Here is a 21,920-nt window from a genome sequence, read left to right as displayed (position 1 = left end):
CAGCCACAAAGCGGCGGCCAGAAAGCCATGCTCCATGGGGCCACATGGTTCGCGGTCTATAGTCCGGGGATTTACCGAGCCGGGGACAAAAATGGCAATACGATACATAACGTAATGACGGTAACGTGTAGACTTTTACGACACAGACAGGCATACATAGAAAACGCGAAAGGCGCGAAGCTTTACGATGCCCGCATCATTTGATTTTATTGTCAAATGCTGGAATAAGAAAAAAAAAAAAAAAAGAAAGCAGGCCAACTCGGGAGACAGGCAGACAGATACCTAGCGGGATGCTGGGTCCGTCCTTGAGCCAGTTGTTTCTGATTAATGCCATCCGACTCGAAGGATGCAACGGAGCACGGCACAAAATGCAAATCACCCGGCGGAATAATCAAATCGAGAACGAAACTGAGCAAGGCGAGCCGGGGGAGGGCGAGGCATCAAAGTTGACGACGAACGGAAGCTGCGCTGCTGCTGCACAAAGCCAGCACCAAGGCACCATTTCACAATGGCACTTTGCCCAAGGGCAAAGGACGAACACAAGGTGTGTGTGTGTGTGTATGTACAGGTGCTTATCCGACTGCAATGGCAACAAAATCAATTAATTTAAAAAATACTTCATGCATTTGCTGACATTTTCACAGTTAGGCAGAAACTGCAACAAATATTTGCATAACCTGCCGCCGCCCATCGACGCCTTCTGGCTTGTTTTCGTTTTGCTTCTGCTTTTGCTTCTGTTGCTGACATTCCGCATTTATTGACATTTTCTATTTACCAGGCTCAGACTGTCTCACATTTTGACAGTTTATTTCATAGGATTTCAGTGCCATTGAGCGCCGAATGGGAATTTGCTGCTGAATTGTTGCATGTTAGATTGGCATGCGGAGAGACACTGGCATGTGGCAAGGAAATGATTCGATACGTTTACGGAAAAAATGCATTGGCATGAACAAAAATAAAAAGGCGATCAGGATTTCGTGGATTTAGTAGTTAGAAATTTAAGTATTAAATTAGATTTCCGTAGGTCATATTATTCGTATACGCAATTCAATAGTGCCAAATATTACGTATACGTAATCTTACCATTGAATAAACCTATTTCAATGCCCTAAAATAGGCCAAAAACATATCATATCAAGAAATATTTGAATTATGACAAATTTTTTTGACAAATTAAAGTTTTAAAATTGCTAACTCAGCAAAGATAGCATTAAATTAATTTCGGAAAGCCACCCTGCAAGGGTATAAATATGGCCAACAAAATAAAATATCCATTTTTCACATATATATTGATTTATATATCGACATTTCCGACAAAGATCGATACGATATATCGATGTTCTCTGCCATCCCCAGCCGGAACTGCCTTTATTATTTGTGTGAATCACAGCTTTAAAAACAACAAACCGTGGAAAACTTAAATTCTTCTTTACTTCGAAGTTTAACCGAACCATTAATGCTAAGTAAGCAGCTTAGCACAGGCCAAGCCGATAAGAACAGCCTGTGCAATGACTTCCAAAGAGAGGAGCAATCACAGTCAGCCGAGCAAACTCAACTTGACCGCATGATGAGCGAAAGCCTCTCCTGTAATTCAGCTCGCCCTAAGCGCATAGACTCCTGCCAGAGCATGCTGACCTGGCTGAATGCCCCGGATCTGACTGAAACCGAGTTCCATCAACGCCAGCAAATTGTTCACCTGCGTCTCCAGTTACTGGACAAGATCGATGAGGCTCACTACATCAAGCGCTGCATCAAGCTGCGCACTCGGCAACATTAAAAGACATAGCTTGTAAATTTAATTGAATGATTTTAATGAATGTGATTCGCTTCGTTACTTTTCTTCATCAGATCATAATCCGTACAATAAACATAATACATAATAGTTATTCTCTCCTCGCTTACATACAAAGTTATACGTGTGTTGAATATAGAATATTTATATGGTATATATATATCCCCTCGTGTGTTTACCTTCATTCCGATTTAAAATATATGCTGCTGCTGCTTGGGCTTCACAAAATTCTCCACAAAAAAATAAAAATTATAAAGAACAAAAAATATAAAGGGACACTTTGTTTTTAAAAATTAATTTGGCTTCTCTTTCTCTCATTCATGTTTTTAGGGGTTTTTGGTTCACTGACGCGATTGCTTTGCTCGTGGCTCACAGAATATACATAGTAGAGATTCGACAACTCGCATCTCCTCGACAAGTTGTCCGAAATTAACACTTTTTCATCCTTTTGACTGACTGAAGGTTTCGTTTTTAGGGCTAACACCAAGTGAAGGGCTCGATTTTTATTGCTGCAGTTTTACCGCTGCTGCTGGTAAATAGGAATGTTGTTTTTGACGGCATCGTTCTGCATGTGATAGCCGACTGGCGCTGGCCCAACGGGCGGACCCCCAGCCATGGACATGGCGGCCATCTGCTGGTGAAGCTGACTAAACTGATCATGTGGTGGTGGATGCTGCTGCTGCTGCGGAGACATGTAGCTCTGTGGATTGACGCCCGACGATCCGTTGGCCGCATACAAATTTGGTCCAGGCTGGTATCCCTGCGGAGGCTGCGGTGGCTGTTGATGCTGCGGCGACATGTAGACATGGGGAGCTGCCGGCTGTTGCTGTGGCTGCGGCTGTGGCATTGCGGGCGGAGCTTGGGCGAACTGTGCTTGCGGATCCATGTGATAGCTGGGCTGCTGGGGATGCTGTTGTGGTGGCTGCTGGGGATGCTGTTGCGGTGGCTGCTGGGGATGCTGATGTGGCAGCTGCTGTTGTGGATTGGTCACGGGCGTGGGCTGGGCATTATAAAGGGGCTGGGGCACAGGAGCAGCGGCTGAGGGCTGAGCCAGATGGGGTGGCAGCGCTGAAAGAGTAATCACAAAATAAAACTATATTATCTTCTAAAAGAGAGTTATTAAGACTACTTACAATTCATCTGCGGGGCATGACCATTCTGATACGGCATTGGCACCTGACCTTGTCCCAAATAACCACTTGGAGCTCCACCGCGGGGAACAGGTGCCGCTGAAGGCGGACCATATGGCAACGAGTGCATGCCGGGATAGTTTTGGGCCGTAGGAAAAGCGCCTGCTGCGGGATAGCCAGGTGCTCCGTAGAGAGCTGCCCCCGGAAATCCGGGAGCCATTCCGGGCATAAAGCCACCCGCTGCTGCCGTAAACTGTCCTGCCGCAGCCCGATCGTCCCGCATCAGAGTATGGTACAGATTGATGGCGTCCACAAGGTCGCTAGACAACTGCGTCAGCTGGGCATGCTTGCGGTCCACGCGTTCCAACTCTGCGTCGATCAACGGACCCATCTGATGGACCTCCTGCTCCAGCCGCAACATCTCGTTACTGTCCTGCGAGGGATCCTCGGGATTCGCCTCATGAAGCAAGTGCAGAAGCCTATCGATCTTCGACTCGTCGATCTCCACGGGCTGAGCGGCGGCAGCTGCAACGGCCGCTTCAGTCTTTAGCTGCAGAGCTGCAGCCGAGTCCAACTCCCTTTGTCCGGCAGCAGCGGCGGCCGACTTATGCTGCTGATTAATGTCCAAGCGCTCGGGATCCACGGACAGGTCGGCAGTAACAAAGTTCGAGGGGAAGAGACCCTCGCCGCGCTGATTGAAGCCCTTCCACCAGTTCGGATCGCTGTCGTCCATCACATGAATAATCTCTCCCGAGAAGAAGGTGAGCTCGTTCTCCTCCGCCGCCTCAAAGTCGTACAAAGCCCGCACCTTTCTCGGCTCCGGGGCTGGAGTGGCGTTGCTAGCATCGCTGCTCGGCGCGGAGGATGCAACGGCATTGCCTCCTCCGAATGAAGGATACAAAGAGGGATAGGCACTGGCGGTGCTGGAGCTGGCAACAACTCCACTTCCAGTCTTGGGGCTTCCCTTGTTCTCCTTGAGCGACAGTTCAATGGCCTTGGCAATGTCATCCTCTTCCTGCTGGCTGCTCACTACATTCGGATCCTTGGGCAAGGCGGCAGCCTTTTCGGCAGCAGACTTGCTGCCCTTGTCACCCAAATTCTTAAAATCGTATCCCTCGAGACGCAGCTTGGTGTAGAGAGCGGGGATCAAATCCAGCTCGCGATCGTTCTTGTAGTCGTTATCAGCCCAGTTCTTTAGGACTTGGCGCATTTTCTATGAGGAAATGACGGTTATTTACAGATCTGGATAGAGGAGCATGGCACTTACCAGGGATACCTTAGGCTGCGCCTTTCCCAGCAGCCGGCGGAACTCCGTTTCAAAATCTCGGGAGGCCACCTCCAGGTGGAAAGGCTTGCCACAGTTGCTCGACAGAGCGTCCAGCAGCGTGATGGCCTGCATCACCACGTGCGGATCGGAGTGGCCCATGCGACGCATCACCGCTTTTAGGCAATCCTTGGACAAACGCGGATTGGTGGTAACCTTGTCGCACACATCCAGGATCAGTGTCCAGTCATCGTTGGTGTTCGTCTCGCTGGTGGCCTTTTCTATGGGTTTAAAACAAACACAAAGAACCGAATTAGCTTATCTTGCCCAGTGACTCATATTGGAAAGTGAAGATAAGGCACTGATTGGAACAATAAAAAAAATCAATACAAATTGCATTAGGGGAGGGGGAGGGCGGTGCTGGTGCTGGTGGTACGTCACTCAAGGTCAGCGACTGTCGACCGAAAAAACTCCAACAAGAAGAAGGGTCAACGGACGCAGGGCACAGCTGCGCACAGCATCCCTCTCACATGACTTTCTTTGTTGTCTGTTTGCTTAATTAGAAGAAGTGAAGAAACTACGCGCAAAAGGGGGCAAAAGTGCGCCGATAAGAATAGAAAACTATGAAATGCAGCCAGCCAGTCATTCCAATTGGAAATGCGCCGCCTTCTACGCCTCTATTGATAATACTCACCCACGTCGGCGTCAAAAGGCGACGACTGCCCGAAGATACCCATGCTGCTGTTTGCCAACAAGCTGGTTGCGTTGCTGTTTATCCAATCTCAAGTCCAGGCCAATCCCCCGTTCGCACTTTGTCCAGATTATTCCCCTTTTGTTTTTACTGGGGCTATCGATTTTCGGTGCGTCTGGGCGACAAAGAGACGGCTATGCTCTAGTTTTTCCCTGCGATATCCTTTTGCGCGTTAATTTAACGGCTAGCGGGCAAAGAAAGCTTAAAGAAAAGCTTAAGAGGTGCCAGAAAACGATTTTAAATTCGCTAAATTTAGGTTTATTGTGTAAAAAAATGACTAATGACGAGTGTGCCCAGTTGGCAGTTGACGCGAAAAGCCAGGGCAGTGCTGCCAGATATTAAAATGGCTCTTCCCTTAACAAGTCCAACAACTAATACCACAAAAAATAAGCATTTCTTCTTAAATTTAGTACTAATAATTTAATTATTGTATCATTTTCTATTTTATTTATTAATTTTATATTTTCATTTTCCTACGATTTATTTTTGGATCTAGTTCACTTTTGGTGAACAGCTGATTTTGTCATTGGTGACAATCGGTCACACTAATCTCAGCATTCGAAAAAAAACGCGCAAATCAAAGGGACGCCATCGAAAAAATATTTATTTATTATTGTTTTCTTCGATATAATTCAGTATAATTGCGATATAGCGCCATGACGCAGCCCCGTCAAAAGCATGCCAATCGCACCCACCTACCGCAGCTTCTAAGCAATGTACCCGAGGATTACCAGGAGCCGGTCAACAAGATGTGCCTCAAGATGTTGTCCCACGACGCCTACGGCAAACCGTGAGTATAGAGCACCTGGAAAGTGAAGCAACCAAGAATTCACTGATTCACACACACAGTTACGATTGGACTGCCCGTGAATTTGAGATGGGCGCCCACTTGGGGCGTGGAAAGTTTGGCCGCGTCTACTTGGCCCGCGAGCGGCACTCGCACTTTCTGGTGGCCATGAAGGTTCTGTTCAAGGAGGAGCTGCGTAAAGGCAACGTGCAGCGCCAGGTGCTGCGCGAGATCGAGATCCAGTCACGTCTGAAGCACCCCAACATTCTGCGCCTCCTGACCTGGTTCCATGACGAGAACCGCATTTACCTGGCTCTTGAGATAGCCTCTGGGGGCGAGGTCTACAAGCACCTGCGCAACGCCCCCAATCACCGCTTCGACGAGCCGAGGTCGGCAAAGTACACTTACCAGGTGGCCAATGCCCTGAACTACTGCCACCTGAACAATGTCATTCATCGGGATTTGAAGCCGGAGAACATCCTGCTCACTAGCACTGACGATCTGAAGCTAGCCGACTTTGGATGGTCGGCTCACACGCCCAACAACAAGCGACGCACGCTGTGCGGTACCCTGGACTATCTGCCGCCAGAGATGGTGAATAACTCGCCTTACGACGATTCGGTTGATCAGTGGTGCCTTGGCATCCTCTGCTACGAGTTTCTCGTAGGCTGCGCGCCCTTCGAGTCGAACAGCACGGAGAGCACTTATAACAAGATCCGGCGACTGGAGATCCACTATCCCTCGCACTTGTCCAAGGGCAGCAAGGAGCTCATTTCGGGGGTACGAGTAACATTATTAATGTAATATATAAGAGTAACTAACGGGCTTTTCACTTGCAGTTGCTGCGTCTACAGAACCGAATCGGCTTGGTCGCCGTGATGACACATCCTTGGATCAAGGAGGGAATGGCCGAGAGGGCCCGTCAGCTCGAGGCGCTAGAGCGCGGCAAGGAGAACAAGGCCAAGAACTGAGACGTTTTAATTCAGATTTTTTATATTATTATGTGTGTATTATTAATAAAAACGGTTAAAGTAACTTATTTTACTATTTGAATCTTTATGTTTTTAAAAAATTTTGAAGAATTTAAATTTGCTAATACCAGAACGATATTTTCAGTGTATGAAGGCACAGTGTGGGTTTTTTACGCTTCCGGGCAACGGTCACACTAAATAAATAAATGAAATTTCCAAGCGTAAAATAAACCCTAAAAGTCAATGAAACGCTTCATTTGCGTTTTATTCACACACACCGAGTACGGATAGTGCGGTAACCGACGCGTCCCCACCAGCAATCAGTGCACAGCCCACTGGAGCGGATCGTGGGCCCCCAGACAAGCCTTAGGGAGTACAGCAACAATTGTTATTTTTCGCCCCTTGGTTTGTCGCAGGGGGAGGAGGGGCAACGGAAATCAGCCCCTTCGGTTTCTAATTCAATTAAAGAGAGAGGAGACAACGGGGCAGAAAATTATAAAACAATATCGTACCCCGCGGACGTCTCAGCAATGGTCTTTATACGCGATCCCTGTGGCATTGCCTGCTTGGTGGTCACCTATGGGGCTGTTCTCTACGCGGACTATGTGGTCATCCGCTGGATCATACTGACCACGATGCCGGGCAGGTGAGTAATCGCTGGTTATTTGTCAAGTCACCTCCATTGATCCGGCTATCCATTGTCACCATCAGCCTCTGGATGTCCTTTCATGTGGTGCTCTTCAACACCGTGGTCTTCCTACTGGCTATGTCGCATGTCAAGGCCGTGTTCTCTGATCCCGGAATCGTGCCCCTGCCCGCCAACCGCTTGGACTTCTCCGACCTGCACACCACCAACAACAAGAACAATCCATCGGGAAATGGGCATAGCAGCGAATGGACCGTTTGCACACGTTGTGAGACATACCGACCGCCGCGAGCCCACCACTGTCGCATATGCAAGCGCTGTGTCCGGCGCATGGACCACCACTGTCCCTGGATCAACAACTGCGTGGGCGAGCGCAACCAGAAGTACTTCCTGCAGTTCCTCATTTATGTGGCCCTGCTCTCGCTTTACTCCATTGGCTTGATTGTCTCCTCGTGGGTGTGGCCCTGCGATGAGTGCAACCAGAATGTGCTTGAGACCCAGGTCCGAATGTAAGTATATATATCCCCCTTTTTGGGATAAACCTATCTGTATGCATAGTGTGTTGGCGATGGGAATACATTTATGTGACTACAAATATGGGAATACATTTCCCCCTTCCAGGATTCACTCCGTCATCCTCTTGCTAGTCTCCGCCCTGTTTGGCCTTTTCGTAACGGCCATTATGGTGGACCAGCTTCACGCTATTCTATACGATGAGACGGCCGTGGAGGCGATACAACAGAAGGGCACCTACCGACCCAACCGGCGCAAGTACCAGCTGCTGGCTGATGTCTTTGGACGCGGTCATCCGGGCCTGTGGCTGCTGCCCTGCACTAGCTTGAATCACGCCTCCCGCTACCACGACACGCCGCTGCTGAGTCACGAGGTCTAGGGTCCGGAAGTATTTATTATTATCTGTTGTCCTTGTGTTTATTGTGTGCCTGCTGAGGAAGGAGCCCGGCAAGAGTGTTTTTAGTTTTTAAACAAAGTGTGATTTCCATTTTTTTAACTCAGCCCTTACAAATCGATTCGTATTGCGTAATGTGTGTATTATAGTGCAGATTCCAACTTAATTTATGCTTTAGTTTATAATAATTTTGAAATTATAAATATAAAGGAAGCAGCGACAGGGAGGAAGCAGAGCGGCGGAGAGCATACTCAAAAGGAACTTGGATATTTTATAGGGAACTTGCATGCCGGCGTAGAACATTTTTGTACGTCGATAGGAAGAATAGATCTTCGGCCAGCCGGGGTATTTTTTACCAGTATCCGATTAAGCGAAAATAATCTGATTTGAGACATGGGAAAATCTCAATAATACTGTAAGGCATTTACGATTTACGATCAAATAGTAGACGCGTATATATACCAAATCAAAACCGTGTGCAGTAATAGCTAGTAATATTCGCTTTTAAGTTGTAGTTTATTGTTCTTTTTGGACCTTCAAGCACTAAAGAGTTATTCAATGTCACACCACCACCATCCGAAAGAGATTGTCCCACTTGAACAGTTTTTCCAATAAAGCTATCTGATATGCATAAGTATATACATACATGGCTTCAATCGAGCTCACTTCCCAGGCCCTCGACACTCAGGCTCAGTTGTTTCAGCGCCTGCTTGGCCACTCCGCACAGCACGCCCTCCTGCGAGCTTTGGTCCTCGAACTCCAGAATCTCCACGCACTCTTTCAGCAGATCGATGGCATCCACAAGCGGGGCACGTAGCTCGCCGCCCTTCAGTTTGTTGGCTATGAAACCGCTTTTGGCCAGCAGCACCAGCGGAACGTGCATCTCGTACAGGTTCATGGCTCGTGTGCGACTCAGACCGGGTTCAAAGGAGTTCAGCACACGCAACACCTCGCGACATAGCTGCGCCTTGCGCTCCAGCTGGTGATCTGGCAGCTGGACCATCTCGTAGCCCTGCACCCGTCCATACATCTCGATGAGCAACTGCCTCAGACCCGTGGCGATGTAGTGCAGCGGATGCAGCAGGGACTTGTACTTGCGCAGCAGACGCTCGGCCTCCTCCAAACGCTTTGGGCCCATTTCCAAGGCCTGGACTACATTAACCTCTGATTGCAGGGATTGCAACATAGCCTGGACCTCGGGATTGCTGGTGCAGGCGCCACAGCTGCTGCAGTTCCAACTGGTATCGGACTCTGTCGAAGGATATATATTTATATGGATTGGATTCATGGGTAACTTTGCAATTCTACTCACCCGTCGGCTGCCAGGGCACTTGGTAACCCTCGGTACACTGTCCACACTTTAAGCTGGAGAAATGCGTCCCCAGCTCGGTGGGATCCAGGCAGCGATCGCATTGGCAGTCAAAGTATTTTCCCTGCCGCAGATGGCTCTGCCTCTGAGCGGAGCCATCCAAAGTGTAGGTATAGCTGTGATGCAGGGGCTGACCCTCCTCCAGATCCACCATAGCTCGAAGGCGGATTCTTTTAGAAATTTAAAGGATTGAAAAGCTTTGAAGGAAGAGATACCTCTTAGATACTTACTTGTACCCCTCGCTAGGATAGATGCTCCTCGATGTGTTGGGCACACAATTGTGAGCCAGAATGCCAGTGTACGGATACAGACACCTCAATGGATAACCTCTTGAGGTCCTTGCCTCGAAGGCGTTTACCTCTAGGACTCCCACCACCTGCATGATGAGCTCCTCACTGAAACGAGAGGCCAGCTTGCAGGGTCCCCGCAAATACTGAGCAATGTTCACGCGATCCGCATGCCACAAGTCCGCATCCTGTTTACGCTCCTCCTCGTGATGTTCCATTGGGGCCACTTCGTTGTCCCATCTCGCCGGATTTGCCTCCTTGGCCAACAGAACTCTGGAAATCATAGAGATAAGGTAGGAAATTACAAAATGAAATTATAAAACTGTAAAGCTACAGGAAATTATAAATTATATCCCTTAAAATATCTTGAAATCTAAACCTAATATTTAAAGATTTGCCAGACAAGCGAATTTAGTCTAAAGAATACACAATGGACTCCCCAGATTTCGCGTTTAATGGCTGGGTCTATTTATGTACCGCTCGCCGCTGGGGGTTTACCTCAGCGGCATAATGCAGTCCAGTTGCGGGCAGTGGCTGCTCCCCTTGGGCAGGCTGAAGAATCGAGCCCGAGCATCCTGGAACACCCGGCACTCCCATTCGGAATGATGATTTTCCTGGCTCCGAGAGCACTCATCGCAAAGCGGCCATCCACATTCGGTGCACAGCTCGGGATCCGATTCGTAACAGCCCAAGCAAACCACCGGTCCATTACACTTTGGTCCCAAGGCAAACGGCAGCTCCTCGATCAGCAGACCATGACCTGCCACCGCTCCCTCGGCCACCAGATAGCGTCCGCAGACGGGACTCCATTGCACCGATGTGCGATTCACCGGCAGCGTTGGCGTCGATGTCATGTCGCTTACTGGCACGGGCACAGATTATGCCATCTGCCATCTAGCAAAGATAGCAACATCTCGGCCTGCCTCGGGCATCAAGCATTAATATTTGCGGGCACAGTGGTCAGGATGGGTAATTTATTATTATTATTTATGCCATTCGACTTCTTACAAAATTATAAATTGGTTATAGCATTTCACTCTGCTTAAATTACATAAATTAATTAAAATAAATTAATTGGTTTAATTCAAATTATTATTAAATTATAGGTCCACCTCACTAAATTATATGTATTTTCCCTGGGTTGTTAAGGCTCTCAAGTTCTATTTCCATTTACTATTAATTCAAATGAGCGATGGATTAAATTAATATATGTATAAAGAGCATAAATATAAGGAAATAGGTACATACAATTAAGAGGGCATATTAGCTTGTTAAAATTGTGGAAATAAGTTGTTTGATTTCGTACAGAAATTCTATGCTAGGAAATACTTTGAAAGAGATCTCGAGATGTCTTTACAGTTTAAGAAACCCATTACTAAGTCAAAAAAGTATCAAATTCAATTCGGAAAACTTTTCTGGGCTAGACTCCTTCGCCTGGCAAAATTCTGACTTAAAATACCCACGGGTATAAAAATACAAGATCATACAATAAATCAAAAGCAATTCCTTAAGATCTATACTTTAAGAATTATAAAGGATGTTTACATTATACATTTTGTTTTGGTTAAGTTTTATGCTTACTAAAAAATAGATTAAATCATATTTCAAAGAATTCTGTGTCCATTCCTACCACTGTGCCCTGCATTTTGGTGTTGTCTTTTGATCTGCGCCAACAGCCGCCTTGCCTCCGTATTCTATCTTCCTCCTTCCGAATCTTTAGACTGCTCGGTCCCCGTCTCCCTAGATTTTTCGTTATTTGCCAGCTGACAGCCCCCCATCCCGTGTGCGAGAAATGCGCACTGGCTGCCAAAACTAATATATTCCCAAAAAGCAATATTTTGACAGGTAGTCCGGCCCCCGATCCCCCGCTGGAGTCCCAACGAACTAACCTCAATGGTGTTATGCAATCTAATTGCGTACAGACGCCATCGTCGCTCACATTCCCGGCGAAAGTGACACGTGCGGCGGAGAAGATCTCGCATTCGTCGCTATGATCGGTGGCGTCATCTCCGCCGGCACACGATCCGCACAGCGGCCAATCGCAGAGCTCGCAGCGGTCCAGGGAGTCGCCATCCTCTCCGAACTGCAGGAACTGATAGCAACCGAGGCACACGATGCCGCTGTCCCGTTTCGGTCCGCGGGCGAAGGGCAGCTCCTCCAAGACCAGATCCCCGCGTCGCACGGAGGACGCGGTGGCCAGGCAGCGTCCAAAGACGGCGTCCTGCTCCAGACGGGCCTTCAGCATGCTGTCGCTACACTCGCAATGCACATTACACCAACTGATGCTGATGCCATGTGATGCGGTCGGGTGGGGCGGATGGTGGGAGTTCTAAAAATAGGTCCATGTGTACCTAAAAATCAATCGATGCCAATGATGCAAGTAGTAATTAAAGTAAATTAACTCCACTTTTTGTGACATGCCATATTTTTTAACCGTTACAAACAGATTTTTTGAAAATGGGGAAAATACGTTAAAAGCCCTTGATCACTAAAAGTAAACAAAAGGCAGAAAATGAACTTTTAGCATTCACCACGAGAAACCGAAAGCTCTCTTATTAAAAAGGAGGTGTGGCACTTATTGATTTTATAGAATTATTTGAAAGCTGATTTAGTTATTTGAAAAATTAAAAACAGGCGCCTTAGTGGTGGTAGTAGTGGCAAAAACGTACAACAAAAAATACTAAAACAATTTAATTCAACAAGTGCTTATACAACTATAATATTAGTTTGAAAAAAGAAAAGTGATCAGATTAAAAAATTAAATTAAAATTAGCATATGCTTTAATGAAGCGTCCGATAAAAAATCGACTTGTAAAATACACACATTGGTATATTTTCAGACATAAAAACGGTACTAACAGTATTTTTAGAGAGGAACGGCATAATCTATCGATAATTCTGCGGTCACACTTCGCCTAATCTTATCACAAAATTTTTTGTGGTGTACGTTCGTGGTCTCGTGGTTGTCTCTGTTCCTCTGCGTTTCGCATTACACTCTAAAACTCAAGCTCATCCAAAGTAAGTACAGCTTGCTTAAGACCGCCCCCGCCCGCCGATCGCCGCCAGAAAACCCCCTGAAATCCCCCGAAAACTGGATAATTTCGATTTTGCAGTGCTAGTGATTTCATAACCTCGAAACGAAAAAAAAAATTGCAAGTAGACACGCGCATGAACGCTAAAGGGCTCAGCTCGGTGACGAAAAAAAAGAACTGATATTCAGCCGATTGGGGGAGTGTTCGAAACTATAATTAATTGATAAAAACAGCGAATATACCGGTCACCAAATACACACTCACATCCGCACACGCACACCAACGCAGGTACAGTTCATTGGCAGCAGCTGCCGGCAAATGGAAAAGAAAGAGAAAAAATGAAAAAGTGCCTGGCGAAAATGTCTGTTGTTACGTAACACGAATCGCTCTCGTTTAAATTGTTTTGATCAATTCTGCTCGTTATCACGTTGTTGCTTTGCTGCTCTGCAAACATCAGTGTCCTCTTTACCCGTTCTTTATCGCCGTTTGTTGTTTGCGGTCATGTGAGGTGTGTGAGAGGTTTACTTAGTTGCACCTTTTGCTAGTTGTAGGTGGTAGTTTTAGCAGTGACGTCACCGAAAAATCAATACCCTTTTTGCGTGTGGCACCTTTTTGTGTTCTGTTTAGGCTGTTAATCGATTTCCCCGGTGGTGTTATGCAACTGGCGAAAATTTGCTACCCCCTCCCTGCTCGTCAAGGTCACTAGGAGATTCATTTTCCTTTTTACCGGAAATTAATATCCATTCGGCTATGATCACAAGTTACATCACCTGACATCTTCTTCTGGGCCTCGACTTTGTTGTTGCCCATTTCCCCGTCTTTTGGCTGTTGGCCATAACGACCCCTGAGTGCCAGCCTGCCGCTCGGCGCTTTTCATAATTTTCCGCCTTGGAACATCAGCAGCCAGGCATAGGCACCGTTTTCAATATTCGCAGCGCGACTGTTTCTCGCATTCTTGACGTCACACGGAAATAGAAACGAAGACGAAGCTAGACCAAAGAGGAGGCTGCAAATGTGCAGTTAGCTTCTGTGTCAATGATCGCTTCGCTGCCTAGAAAGACTGACCAGCAATTAATGCCAGCACAAGTACGGAACGTAAACAGACGGAGGGAGGTGGGGGCCACAATCGTGTCCAGATAAGTGATACAATCGAAATTACAGTCATGGAAATGACAGGCGTATGCAAAAGATACTAATCATCAAGCAGAATAAAATATTTAAATACTATATCTTAGTACAATATTAAAAAAAAAAAGTTTTTAATAAACAAAATTAAAATATTAAATGTCCAAATATTTTAGCTTGGAAATAATAATAATAATTGAGTGGTTTTCCTAAAATAAATTTGAAATAAATAAAGATATTTTAGATTTCAAAATAAGGAATTTCAGGAATAGTGATCATAGTAGCAATATGAAGCACTTCAATCCAATTTACTTATTCGTAAACCGAGGGGCTTTAACACGTAACTTATTATTTTAAATCCTGGACAAAAAATATTTGTGGAAAATGGTCGAGACAGGAGATTACGTTCCCAGAGACTGGACATATAATATGTTGAAGGAGGAGCTCCGACGGAGTTGTCAAGATGTCCGGGTTTGTAAAAAGGGGCGACGCCTTAGCGAGAACTCTGTAGTGTTCCGTCTTTTTTTTCCCACTTTTCCGCTTACTTTCTCTTGGCCCAGTCGAGTACAATGACCCCCTTGCCGAATCATTGGCGACTCTTCCGCACCGCAGCTGGCAACTCTGGCCTGTTCAAGGCAGCCAAACACTAATTTAAATTGATTTATTTATTCTTGCTGCACGAAATTGACATTTAGCCAAAAGGGAAACTGGCCCCTGAGAATTGTTTCCATGTTCAGTTTTCACTTTTCCGCGGTGGCCAATAGAACACTACAATTTCGATAAAACGAAAAAAGTAAATAATCATCATGTTGCTGATAAGATTAGACGTCAGAACCTCCATAATCCATAAATATTATCTATTGTTTCGCGCAATAATCGACCTGGCGAGCGAAATGATTTCGCAATAAGTAGCCCCATCGTCATTCTATATCGATTATTCACAAACTAATTTACGGCGCGTTCCGTTCGTTTCCAGATGGCTCCTCCATCATACAGCGATTTGGGCAAGCAGGCTCGCGACATCTTCAGCAAAGGCTATAACTTCGGCCTGTGGAAGCTCGATCTGAAGACCAAGACCTCGTCGGGCATCGAGTTCAACACAGCCGGACACTCCAACCAGGAGTCTGGCAAGGTCTTCGGCTCCCTGGAGACCAAGTACAAGGTCAAGGACTATGGCCTGACCCTCACTGAGAAGTGGAACACAGACAACACGCTGTTCACCGAGGTCGCTGTCCAGGATCAGCTGCTCGAGGGTCTGAAGCTCTCCCTGGAGGGTAACTTTGCCCCCCAGTCTGGGTAAGTGCCTGACTATATATTTATATAGATAGGGGATTTCATATTCATACCATTTAACAGCAACAAGAGCGGCAAGTTCAAGGTGGCCTACGGCCATGAGAACGTCAAGGCCGATTCCGATGTCAATATTGACCTGAAGGGCCCCTTGATCAACGCCTCTGCCGTGCTTGGCTACCAGGGATGGTTGGCCGGCTACCAGAGCGCATTTGACACACAGCAGTCCAAGCTGACCACCAACAACTTTGCCCTTGGCTATGCCACCAAGGACTTTGTCTTGCACACAGCTGTGTAAGTATTACCTACAATTTCTTCGGCATCAATCGATCTGTATTAATTCTGTTTTTTTTTTCCTTAAATCAATCAGCAACGATGGCCAGGAGTTCAGCGGCTCTATCTTCCAGCGCACTTCGGACAAGCTGGATGTGGGTGTGCAGCTGTCGTGGGCCAGCGGCACCAGCAACACCAAGTTCGCCATCGGCGCCAAATACCAGCTGGACGATGATGCCAGCGTGCGCGCCAAGGTGAACAACGCTAGCCAGGTTGGATTGGGCTACCAGCAGAAGCTGCGCGATGGCATCACTCTGACCTTGTCCACGCTGGTCGATGGCAAGAACTTCAATGCCGGCGGCCACAAGATCGGTGTTGGTCTGGAGCTGGAGGCCTAAGTCGATGCTTCCCGCGCCAGTCGAGGAATCTTTGAACTTGTCTAACATCCCCACACGCCCAACAACAACAACAGCAGAATCAGCAATAGCAAAAGTGCAGTAACAACAAGAACAACAAAATAAAAGTGAAAAGATATTCTACAAACTAAAAAAACAACCACACATTCAAACTATAATGAGAATCTTTCACATCTTAACGATTAGACCCTGACCCAGCCGCCCGAATTTGCAGAGAACACCAGAGACACTGCCAGCAAAAATGATGCAAGGGGAATGGGGTCCGCAGTCCGTCGTCGTTGGATGTAGCTTTGTTTAGTGCATTGAAAATTAGCAAATTTGTTGTTGGCAAAATACTACAATTCAGTAAAAATACATTTACCTATTAAACAAAACTAAAGAATCTAAAATCGTGTGGCTCAAATGGAACTACATTTTATCATTTAGTTGCTGTCTTTTAGGGGTTTGCCCCACATTCTCTCTTTTGGTGGCGCGATCAAAACACACAAAATCCCACAAAAACCACAATCATTATTAATCCTTTAACTTTTCGTTGTGCATTTACATGAAAAATAAATCGAGAAGAACAAATTAGAAGGAAGACGGCGTTTGGGTTAAGTGGGACTATTATGTATGCTTTAAAATTACCACTTTCTATATTATTATCTATATAAAAGGCCAATTTATAAATGGAATGTTTATTCATGGACTTTGGTAATGCGATTTTATATTGAAATATATATTAATGGAACCCTAATTGGACACAATTTCCTCTTAACATGAAGGGAGTTTCGAATTTAATAATGAAACTTACACAGTAAATTCTTTAAATAATAAACTATTTATTTTAATATAAAATTTTTAGTTTACATGTATTTCCCCCTTATATAAGTACATTTTTAATTTACAAAGAACACTAAGGAATATAAACAAAACTTTCACATCGTCTGAAAGTTTAATATTCTCATATCTCTAAAATGTTATGTCCAGAATAGGAACCTGTGCATTTACGTTCGACACAGCCCACACATTCATTCCGCACTGCTGTTCACCGAATTCATTTAAGATTTTGGCAGCACCAGACATAAATTTTCGGTGAATCGAGCCTTTTCAAAGTGTAGAAATCTAAAATTTTGCATCCATTTGTACCATACCATCTGTTTATTGTGCCAAAAATGGCCAAAATACCGACGTATCCCGAACTGGGCAAGCTAGCCCGCGATCTGTTCAGGCGCGGCTACCATCCGGGACTCTGGCAGATCGAGACCAAAACGATGACTAGTCCGGGCATCGAGCTTTTATCCACAGGCTTCACCAACTACGACAATTCCAAGGTTTCCGGTATGCTGCAGAGCAAGTACATCATGGAAGACAAAGGACTGACACTCACTGAGGGATGGAATACGGACAGATACATCTTCGGCGAGATTATGCAAAAGGACAAGTTGTCTGAGGGCTTGTCGTTGGGCTTGGGGGCAAGGTTCCGGCCGTCAACGAAGTGCGTTTAGCTTTGATTTATCTTAAATATTTCACAATTGTTTAACCTTTTTTTTACCAGCGACCTTGATGCTAAATTCAGGGTGCAATACCTCCAGGAAAAGTTCCATGCTTTGGTTGATCTGACTCTGAATTCGTCGTACCCTGTGTTAAACGCATCGGTGGTGATGCCCTACGAAGATTTCCTGGGAGGCCTGGGCCTCGAGTTAGACCTTCACAATGTGTATGTCAACGCCTGGAAGGTGGCTCTTGGCTGGAGCAACGAACAGGCTACCGTTCTTGCCGAACTGTAAGTGTGACTAGAGGTTACTCCTAATAAAAATCATAATCAAGTAATAATTAATAATAATTTTAAGTCGATGTATTGTTTCTTAAAATTTTCTTCACTTCCCAGGAAGGATCACGGCGCCTTTCTGGCTTCCCTCTTCTACAAGGTGGATGAAAAAATCGATGCGGGTGTCGAGTTAGACAGAACAGCCCGTTGGTGGGGTGACGGTGGTGGCGACACCGACAATCCCGAGGAAGTCCAAGAATATCACGGCGGCGATGTGATAGTCAGCCTGGGTATGATCTATCGCCTGGACGAAAACGCTTTCATCCGCGCCAAAATCAACAACATCGTGGAGTTGGGCTTGGGCTACGAGCAGAAGTTTGGCGAAGGAATCACGGGCAACATATCGGCGATCCTTGACTTTCGCCGCTATTCTGGTTACCACAGGATTGGAGTGGGGGTGGCTCTGCAGTGCTAAGCACCTTTCTAATAGTTTAAAATTCCAAATGGGTTATAACCAAAAAAATATATAAAGGCACTATGTAACATTAACTTGTTAAAGAAGGTTAATAAAAATAAAAACACGGGAGAAAGCTATCTCTCTATTACAGCTATTAGAGATGTATACAAAATATCTGAAGGATTTTTGAAAACAAAAAAAGTTATTGATCAAATAACTTCTTTTTATACCCTTGAAGTGTATTATAATTTTAATTAGAAGCTTTTACCAAAGGAGTCTCTAAATATGTATTTTTGATCAGCAACAGCAGCGTAATCGATCTAGTCATGTCTGTCTGTGTTACAAAGCCAATTAATCTCTTAGTTTTTGATAATTAACATTTTGTAGACTCTGATATGCATATAAATGTTTTTATAATTCTAAATTAGTCTCTTAGTTTTACATTCGTCAGTTTTCAACAGAAATGATAAGAAATACTAGAAAATATTTGCAGCATATAAATCTGATGTTGATAAAATGTAAAAAAAGTAATTTAAAATCATTAAAAAATAAATAATTATTTTTTTACCTTAAATTTATTTTTAAAATTTAATCAACATCACATAACTATATCATAAATATGATCAAACTGAGTACTGCTGAAGTTTCTTGTCTAGAAACTAAAATTAAAAATTTTTCTTGAAATATGTAGCTCCTTCTGGTTTTTGTCGGTACAAAATTTAAATGTAGTATTTCGTTTAGTATTCTAAACCTGAAACAAATTAAAAAAAAAATAAAATTTCAAAAAAGCATGGAGAAGTTGAAGAATTTTTTCCGGTGCAAGAGGCGTAAAAGTGAGGCCGCCGAAAAAAAAGATGAGAAAGCTCCTCCTCCCCAAGAAGAAGGCCAAGAAGAATCCCAAGGAGATCACGTAAAGGAAAATTTGGTACCAATAGTGCAGCCGCCGACGGTGGAGGGCGAGGTGCCCTCATACTTCCAAGTGAATGCACTGGCGAATATGTCTCTCCTTAATGGCTACGAGAACGGCGTGTGGAAGCTGCAAACCACCACCAAGACAAAGAGCGATCTCTTTCTGAGCAGCTTTGGCGAGGGCTATCCGTTCCTAAACAACGCCTATGGCGGTGTGGAGGCGTTACAGGAGATGGGTCCATTCCACGCCGCCCTCTGCTGGCTGACTAACCAGGAGTTTCTGTTGGACCTCGGTGCAAACGATGAGGCCCTTAGCGGGCAATGGTTTTCCGTCCTGAAATTTGGAGCCGCCACGGCAGAAGAGTACGTTGAGCGTCATCCTTGCTGTCGTTTTGCCTTACGATAATTGTTTTCCAGATTGCAGTTTACGGCCAAGTTAAGATTAGGCTTCGAGCGCAATCCCATTAAGATGGAACTAGAAGTACCTATTTACCGGCAACCCCTTTTAAAGGGCTACCTTATGGTGGTTCCTGTCGAACATTTTGCGTTGGGCTATCGAACGGTCTTTGATGTCAATGACAAGAAGTTCGGCATGCACGCCTTTTGCGTTGGGTTTAATAATCAGTCCACTGAAATAAGCCTCAAATTGTACGTGCTTTCCCCTCTTTTTAAAACTTCTCTTCAATTAACCGACCCATGATTTTTCAGAGAGAATTTCGAGCATCTGCGAGGTACGATCTTTCAGCGCCTTTTTGGAAAGTGGGCCTTAGCCTTAAAGACCGACATATATGGCAACGTGGATCAGAGGAATTTACACGTTGGGTGTCAGTACGAATGGGGGCCGGGAACACTGATAAAGACCAAAATAAGGGGCGATGCTCGTTTGGGCTTCATCGTTGAGCGAAAACTCAGTGAAGCTATTAGGATGGTCTATAACTGCAGCTTTGATGGAAAAGACCCACTAAATGGAGAGATTAGGATGGGCGCTGCCTGGTATTTCAACTTAATGTAAAGGTAAATGATTTTTTACTACTTTAAATCATTTGGCAAATATACATATTTCAAAGCATTATTTGCAAGTCCCGTCTTACAAAGTGTGGTGAAAACTTTAGGTCCTGCTAAAAACAAAATTCTATGAATTTCAGCTTTTCTTAAGGTATCGTTCCCAACTTTGGCATGCCTGGGCTGGACCTCCTACATGTCAATCGGGGGCAGTAGGCGAAGAAATACCTGTCACCTGTCTTCTATTGACAGGTAAATGTATTAAAAAATACTTTAGAATTAAATGTTCAAATTCGAAATTATATTATTTTACATTTTCTAATGGGAAAAAAATCAGAACGGGTGCGCGACTTTTTCCGGTGTCGTCGGAACAGCAAGGCTCCTCCGAAAGAGGAGGAGGATACGGCGGATAAAAAGGATGAGGCAAAAGGCGACCAAGATGACACGAACAAGAAAGATATGGAGATAATGCCACCGCCGCTTGGAGAAGGCCAGATATCAACCTATTTTCATGTGGGCGCCTGTGCCAAGGAGTGTCTCCTGAGGGGTTTCAAGCTCGGTTCCTGGCAGCTCTCTTGCACCTCCATGACAAACAAGGGCATTCAGCTGAGCACCTTTGGCGAGGCTTATCCCAAAATAAACGACGTCTTTGGGGGAGTTGAGGTGTTCAAGGAGATTGGCAATTTCCATTTTTCCCACAGTTGGTTTACAACCCACGAATTTCTGTCGGAGCTTGGCTTGCGTTTCGCTTCCGCCTATGGTATCTTTAATACGACAATAGGGACGAAGGACGAGTGAGTTCCGGCAACATGGTTGCTAGTTCCGGGTATTATAATACATAACATTTTTCCACAGAGTTACATTGAAAAGCAAGCTAAAGTGCGGCTTTGAGCTTAACCCTATAAAAGTCGACCTGGTGGTGCCAATCTACAAGGAGCCACTTGTTATGGGTTACGTCGTAGCGGCCCCTGTAGACAGCTGCCTGTTCGGCTATCGTACAGTATACAATCTCGAAGAGAAGGGCTTCGACATGCACGCCTTCTGCCTGGGCTATTATAATGGACAGTCCGAAGTGGGACTCAAACTGTAGGTTTTATTGTTGCTGAAAGGGACAGATAGGGCCACTAATCATTTTCTTGCAGGGAGAACTTTAAAAACCTGCGAGGTTCGATCTTCCAACGGATCGGCGAAAACTGGGCCGTGGCCTTGAAGGCGAACCTCTACAGTGCGGAGAACGTTAAGCAACTATCTGTCGGCGCGCAGTACAACTTCCAGAATGGAACTCTGCTGAAAGTAAGGCTTCGAGACGACTCTAGAATTGGATTTGTTTTTCAAAAGAATGTGAACAACCATGTCGAGGTTATGTATCATTTCGGCTTCGATCTGGCGGATCCGAAAGGTGGAGCGCACAGGTTTGGGGCTTCCCTGGACTTTCAATGCTAAGCGATCGACAATTGTATGTTTTTGTTAAGTCCACAGTTTGCTCCAAGTTAGGATAATGTTACAGTTCAGTATTATATAGGAAAGCACAACAGACACAGACCGGTCTTTTAATTTGTTGGGTTTTAAGTTAAATTTAACTGCCACTATCGATAACGATAATTTAAGTATTATTCACTGGTTCGATAACACTAGAGATGGTAAAATCTCAATATCTCCAATATCGGGTAATGAAATTATTTTTTATTTATAACTGATATATTTATATTGATCTTTTTCAAATTAAACGCCTTTGCGCTTATGTATTTTTATTTAGAACAAT

At 45.2% G+C, this 21,920-nt stretch overlaps 9 protein-coding genes across 13 annotated transcripts; 7 read left to right on the top strand and 2 right to left on the bottom strand.

Moving 5' to 3' along the window:
- The first annotated feature begins 227 nt into the window (after positions 1 to 227).
- LOC108076984 (uncharacterized) lies at positions 228 to 1,886 on the top strand. Its single transcript, XM_017170043.3, has 2 exons — positions 228 to 544; positions 779 to 1,886. Exon 2 carries the CDS (start codon positions 1,457 to 1,459, stop codon positions 1,775 to 1,777), a length of 321 nt encoding a protein of 106 aa, XP_017025532.2. The 5' UTR covers positions 228 to 544; positions 779 to 1,456; the 3' UTR covers positions 1,778 to 1,886.
- Stam (signal transducing adaptor molecule) lies at positions 1,788 to 5,255 on the bottom strand. The gene is made up of 4 exons (XM_017170517.3): positions 4,881 to 5,255; positions 4,190 to 4,467; positions 2,926 to 4,135; positions 1,788 to 2,860 (listed from the first exon to the last, which is right to left on the bottom strand). Exons 1-4 carry the CDS (start codon positions 4,921 to 4,923, stop codon positions 2,310 to 2,312), a joined length of 2,082 nt encoding a protein of 693 aa, XP_017026006.1. The 5' UTR covers positions 4,924 to 5,255; the 3' UTR covers positions 1,788 to 2,309.
- Positions 5,256 to 5,470: 215 nt separating this feature from the next.
- aurB (aurora B) lies at positions 5,471 to 6,777 on the top strand. Its single transcript, XM_017170435.3, has 3 exons — positions 5,471 to 5,727; positions 5,787 to 6,504; positions 6,564 to 6,777. The coding sequence occupies exons 1-3, from the start codon at positions 5,594 to 5,596 to the stop codon at positions 6,693 to 6,695; spliced, it is 984 nt and encodes a 327-aa protein (XP_017025924.1). The 5' UTR covers positions 5,471 to 5,593; the 3' UTR covers positions 6,696 to 6,777.
- An 86-nt stretch (positions 6,778 to 6,863) lies between these two features.
- On the top strand, positions 6,864 to 8,889 carry Dnz1 (DNZDHHC/NEW1 zinc finger protein 11). The gene is made up of 3 exons (XM_017170436.3): positions 6,864 to 7,341; positions 7,407 to 7,850; positions 7,963 to 8,889. The coding sequence occupies exons 1-3, from the start codon at positions 7,226 to 7,228 to the stop codon at positions 8,231 to 8,233; spliced, it is 831 nt and encodes a 276-aa protein (XP_017025925.1). The 5' UTR covers positions 6,864 to 7,225; the 3' UTR covers positions 8,234 to 8,889.
- Positions 8,746 to 12,457, bottom strand: SmydA-3 (SET and MYND domain containing, arthropod-specific, member 3). 2 transcript variants are annotated; one of them, XM_070287576.1, is made up of 4 exons: positions 11,794 to 12,457; positions 9,848 to 10,177; positions 9,561 to 9,787; positions 8,746 to 9,499 (listed from the first exon to the last, which is right to left on the bottom strand). In XM_070287576.1, exons 1-4 carry the CDS (start codon positions 12,147 to 12,149, stop codon positions 8,901 to 8,903), a joined length of 1,512 nt encoding a protein of 503 aa, XP_070143677.1. In that variant the 5' UTR covers positions 12,150 to 12,457; the 3' UTR covers positions 8,746 to 8,900. The 2 variants fall into 2 exon arrangements, with proteins under 2 accessions (XP_070143677.1, XP_017025923.1); XM_017170434.3 differs by lacking the exon at positions 11,794 to 12,457 and adding an exon at positions 10,403 to 10,882.
- A 307-nt stretch (positions 12,458 to 12,764) lies between these two features.
- porin lies at positions 12,765 to 16,429 on the top strand. Of its 3 annotated transcripts, none has more exons than XM_017170442.3 (4): positions 12,765 to 12,922; positions 15,038 to 15,357; positions 15,418 to 15,645; positions 15,722 to 16,429. In XM_017170442.3, the coding sequence occupies exons 2-4, from the start codon at positions 15,038 to 15,040 to the stop codon at positions 16,020 to 16,022; spliced, it is 849 nt and encodes a 282-aa protein (XP_017025931.1). In that variant the 5' UTR covers positions 12,765 to 12,922; the 3' UTR covers positions 16,023 to 16,429. The 3 variants fall into 3 exon arrangements, with proteins under 3 accessions (XP_017025931.1, XP_070140417.1, XP_041631755.1); XM_070284316.1 differs by lacking the exon at positions 12,765 to 12,922 and adding an exon at positions 13,206 to 13,224; XM_041775821.2 differs by lacking the exon at positions 12,765 to 12,922 and adding an exon at positions 14,376 to 14,532.
- A 593-nt stretch (positions 16,430 to 17,022) lies between these two features.
- Porin2 lies at positions 17,023 to 18,401 on the top strand. The gene is made up of 3 exons (XM_017170441.3): positions 17,023 to 17,517; positions 17,578 to 17,805; positions 17,911 to 18,401. The coding sequence occupies exons 1-3, from the start codon at positions 17,195 to 17,197 to the stop codon at positions 18,263 to 18,265; spliced, it is 906 nt and encodes a 301-aa protein (XP_017025930.1). The 5' UTR covers positions 17,023 to 17,194; the 3' UTR covers positions 18,266 to 18,401.
- Positions 18,402 to 18,896: 495 nt separating this feature from the next.
- On the top strand, positions 18,897 to 20,170 carry LOC108076905 (voltage-dependent anion-selective channel-like). The gene is made up of 3 exons (XM_017169945.3): positions 18,897 to 19,519; positions 19,574 to 19,804; positions 19,865 to 20,170. Exons 1-3 carry the CDS (start codon positions 19,038 to 19,040, stop codon positions 20,166 to 20,168), a joined length of 1,017 nt encoding a protein of 338 aa, XP_017025434.1. The 5' UTR covers positions 18,897 to 19,037; the 3' UTR covers positions 20,169 to 20,170.
- A 132-nt stretch (positions 20,171 to 20,302) lies between these two features.
- LOC108076906 (voltage-dependent anion-selective channel-like) lies at positions 20,303 to 21,694 on the top strand. 2 transcript variants are annotated; one of them, XM_017169947.2, is made up of 4 exons: positions 20,303 to 20,410; positions 20,496 to 20,952; positions 21,014 to 21,244; positions 21,301 to 21,694. In XM_017169947.2, exons 2-4 carry the CDS (start codon positions 20,618 to 20,620, stop codon positions 21,599 to 21,601), a joined length of 867 nt encoding a protein of 288 aa, XP_017025436.1. In that variant the 5' UTR covers positions 20,303 to 20,410; positions 20,496 to 20,617; the 3' UTR covers positions 21,602 to 21,694. The 2 variants fall into 2 exon arrangements, with proteins under 2 accessions (XP_017025436.1, XP_017025435.1); XM_017169946.3 differs by lacking the exon at positions 20,303 to 20,410 and having other exon boundaries at positions 20,417 to 20,952.
- The last annotated feature ends 226 nt before the right edge of the window (positions 21,695 to 21,920 follow it).

This window comes from Drosophila kikkawai, chromosome 2L (assembly GCF_030179895.1).
Source record: "Drosophila kikkawai strain 14028-0561.14 chromosome 2L, DkikHiC1v2, whole genome shotgun sequence".
NCBI lineage: Eukaryota > Metazoa > Arthropoda > Insecta > Diptera > Drosophilidae > Drosophila > Drosophila kikkawai.
The sequence above is the reverse complement of the archived record's forward strand: the minus strand, read 5'-3'. Positions and strand labels throughout refer to the sequence as shown.

What these genes read in the sequence shown, in the direction of transcription:
- LOC108076984 (XM_017170043.3), top strand. Translation starts at nt 1,457, where the DNA reads ATGCTAAGTAAGCAGCTTAGCACAGGCCAAGCCGATAAGAACAGCCTG.
- Stam (XM_017170517.3), bottom strand. Translation starts at nt 4,923, where the DNA reads ATGGGTATCTTCGGGCAGTCGTCGCCTTTTGACGCCGACGTGG. An exon ending in GCCTTTTGACGCCGACGTGG is followed by an intron (nt 4,468 to 4,880) that starts GTGAGTATTATC and finishes TTAAACCCATAG; the next exon opens with AAAAGGCCACCAGCGAGACG. An exon ending in TCATGCCCCGCAGATGAATT is followed by an intron (nt 2,861 to 2,925) that starts GTAAGTAGTCTT and finishes TTACTCTTTCAG; the next exon opens with CGCTGCCACCCCATCTGGCT.
- aurB (XM_017170435.3), top strand. Translation starts at nt 5,594, where the DNA reads ATGACGCAGCCCCGTCAAAAGCATGCCAATCGCACCCACCTACCGCAG. An exon ending in CACGACGCCTACGGCAAACC is followed by an intron (nt 5,728 to 5,786) that starts GTGAGTATAGAG and finishes TCACACACACAG; the next exon opens with TTACGATTGGACTGCCCGTG. An exon ending in GCAAGGAGCTCATTTCGGGG is followed by an intron (nt 6,505 to 6,563) that starts GTACGAGTAACA and finishes TTTCACTTGCAG; the next exon opens with TTGCTGCGTCTACAGAACCG.
- Dnz1 (XM_017170436.3), top strand. Translation starts at nt 7,226, where the DNA reads ATGGTCTTTATACGCGATCCCTGTGGCATTGCCTGCTTGGTGGTCACC. An exon ending in CTGACCACGATGCCGGGCAG is followed by an intron (nt 7,342 to 7,406) that starts GTGAGTAATCGC and finishes TGTCACCATCAG; the next exon opens with CCTCTGGATGTCCTTTCATG. An exon ending in CTTGAGACCCAGGTCCGAAT is followed by an intron (nt 7,851 to 7,962) that starts GTAAGTATATAT and finishes TCCCCCTTCCAG; the next exon opens with GATTCACTCCGTCATCCTCT.
- SmydA-3 (XM_070287576.1), bottom strand. Translation starts at nt 12,149, where the DNA reads ATGCTGAAGGCCCGTCTGGAGCAGGACGCCGTCTTTGGACGCTGCCTG. An exon ending in GATTGCATAACACCATTGAG is followed by an intron (nt 10,178 to 11,793) that starts GTTAGTTCGTTG and finishes TATGATTTCCAG; the next exon opens with AGTTCTGTTGGCCAAGGAGG. An exon ending in AGTGCCCTGGCAGCCGACGG is followed by an intron (nt 9,500 to 9,560) that starts GTGAGTAGAATT and finishes ATCCTTCGACAG; the next exon opens with AGTCCGATACCAGTTGGAAC.
- porin (XM_041775821.2), top strand. Translation starts at nt 14,446, where the DNA reads ATGGTCGAGACAGGAGATTACGTTCCCAGAGACTGGACATATAATATG. An exon ending in GGAGTTGTCAAGATGTCCGG is followed by an intron (nt 14,533 to 15,037) that starts GTTTGTAAAAAG and finishes GTTCGTTTCCAG; the next exon opens with ATGGCTCCTCCATCATACAG. An exon ending in AACTTTGCCCCCCAGTCTGG is followed by an intron (nt 15,358 to 15,417) that starts GTAAGTGCCTGA and finishes ACCATTTAACAG; the next exon opens with CAACAAGAGCGGCAAGTTCA.
- Porin2 (XM_017170441.3), top strand. Translation starts at nt 17,195, where the DNA reads ATGGCCAAAATACCGACGTATCCCGAACTGGGCAAGCTAGCCCGCGAT. An exon ending in AGGTTCCGGCCGTCAACGAA is followed by an intron (nt 17,518 to 17,577) that starts GTGCGTTTAGCT and finishes TTTTTTTACCAG; the next exon opens with CGACCTTGATGCTAAATTCA. An exon ending in GCTACCGTTCTTGCCGAACT is followed by an intron (nt 17,806 to 17,910) that starts GTAAGTGTGACT and finishes TTCACTTCCCAG; the next exon opens with GAAGGATCACGGCGCCTTTC.
- LOC108076905 (XM_017169945.3), top strand. Translation starts at nt 19,038, where the DNA reads ATGGAGAAGTTGAAGAATTTTTTCCGGTGCAAGAGGCGTAAAAGTGAG. An exon ending in GGAGCCGCCACGGCAGAAGA is followed by an intron (nt 19,520 to 19,573) that starts GTACGTTGAGCG and finishes ATTGTTTTCCAG; the next exon opens with ATTGCAGTTTACGGCCAAGT. An exon ending in ACTGAAATAAGCCTCAAATT is followed by an intron (nt 19,805 to 19,864) that starts GTACGTGCTTTC and finishes ATGATTTTTCAG; the next exon opens with AGAGAATTTCGAGCATCTGC.
- LOC108076906 (XM_017169946.3), top strand. Translation starts at nt 20,480, where the DNA reads ATGGGAAAAAAATCAGAACGGGTGCGCGACTTTTTCCGGTGTCGTCGG. An exon ending in ACAATAGGGACGAAGGACGA is followed by an intron (nt 20,953 to 21,013) that starts GTGAGTTCCGGC and finishes ATTTTTCCACAG; the next exon opens with AGTTACATTGAAAAGCAAGC. An exon ending in TCCGAAGTGGGACTCAAACT is followed by an intron (nt 21,245 to 21,300) that starts GTAGGTTTTATT and finishes ATTTTCTTGCAG; the next exon opens with GGAGAACTTTAAAAACCTGC.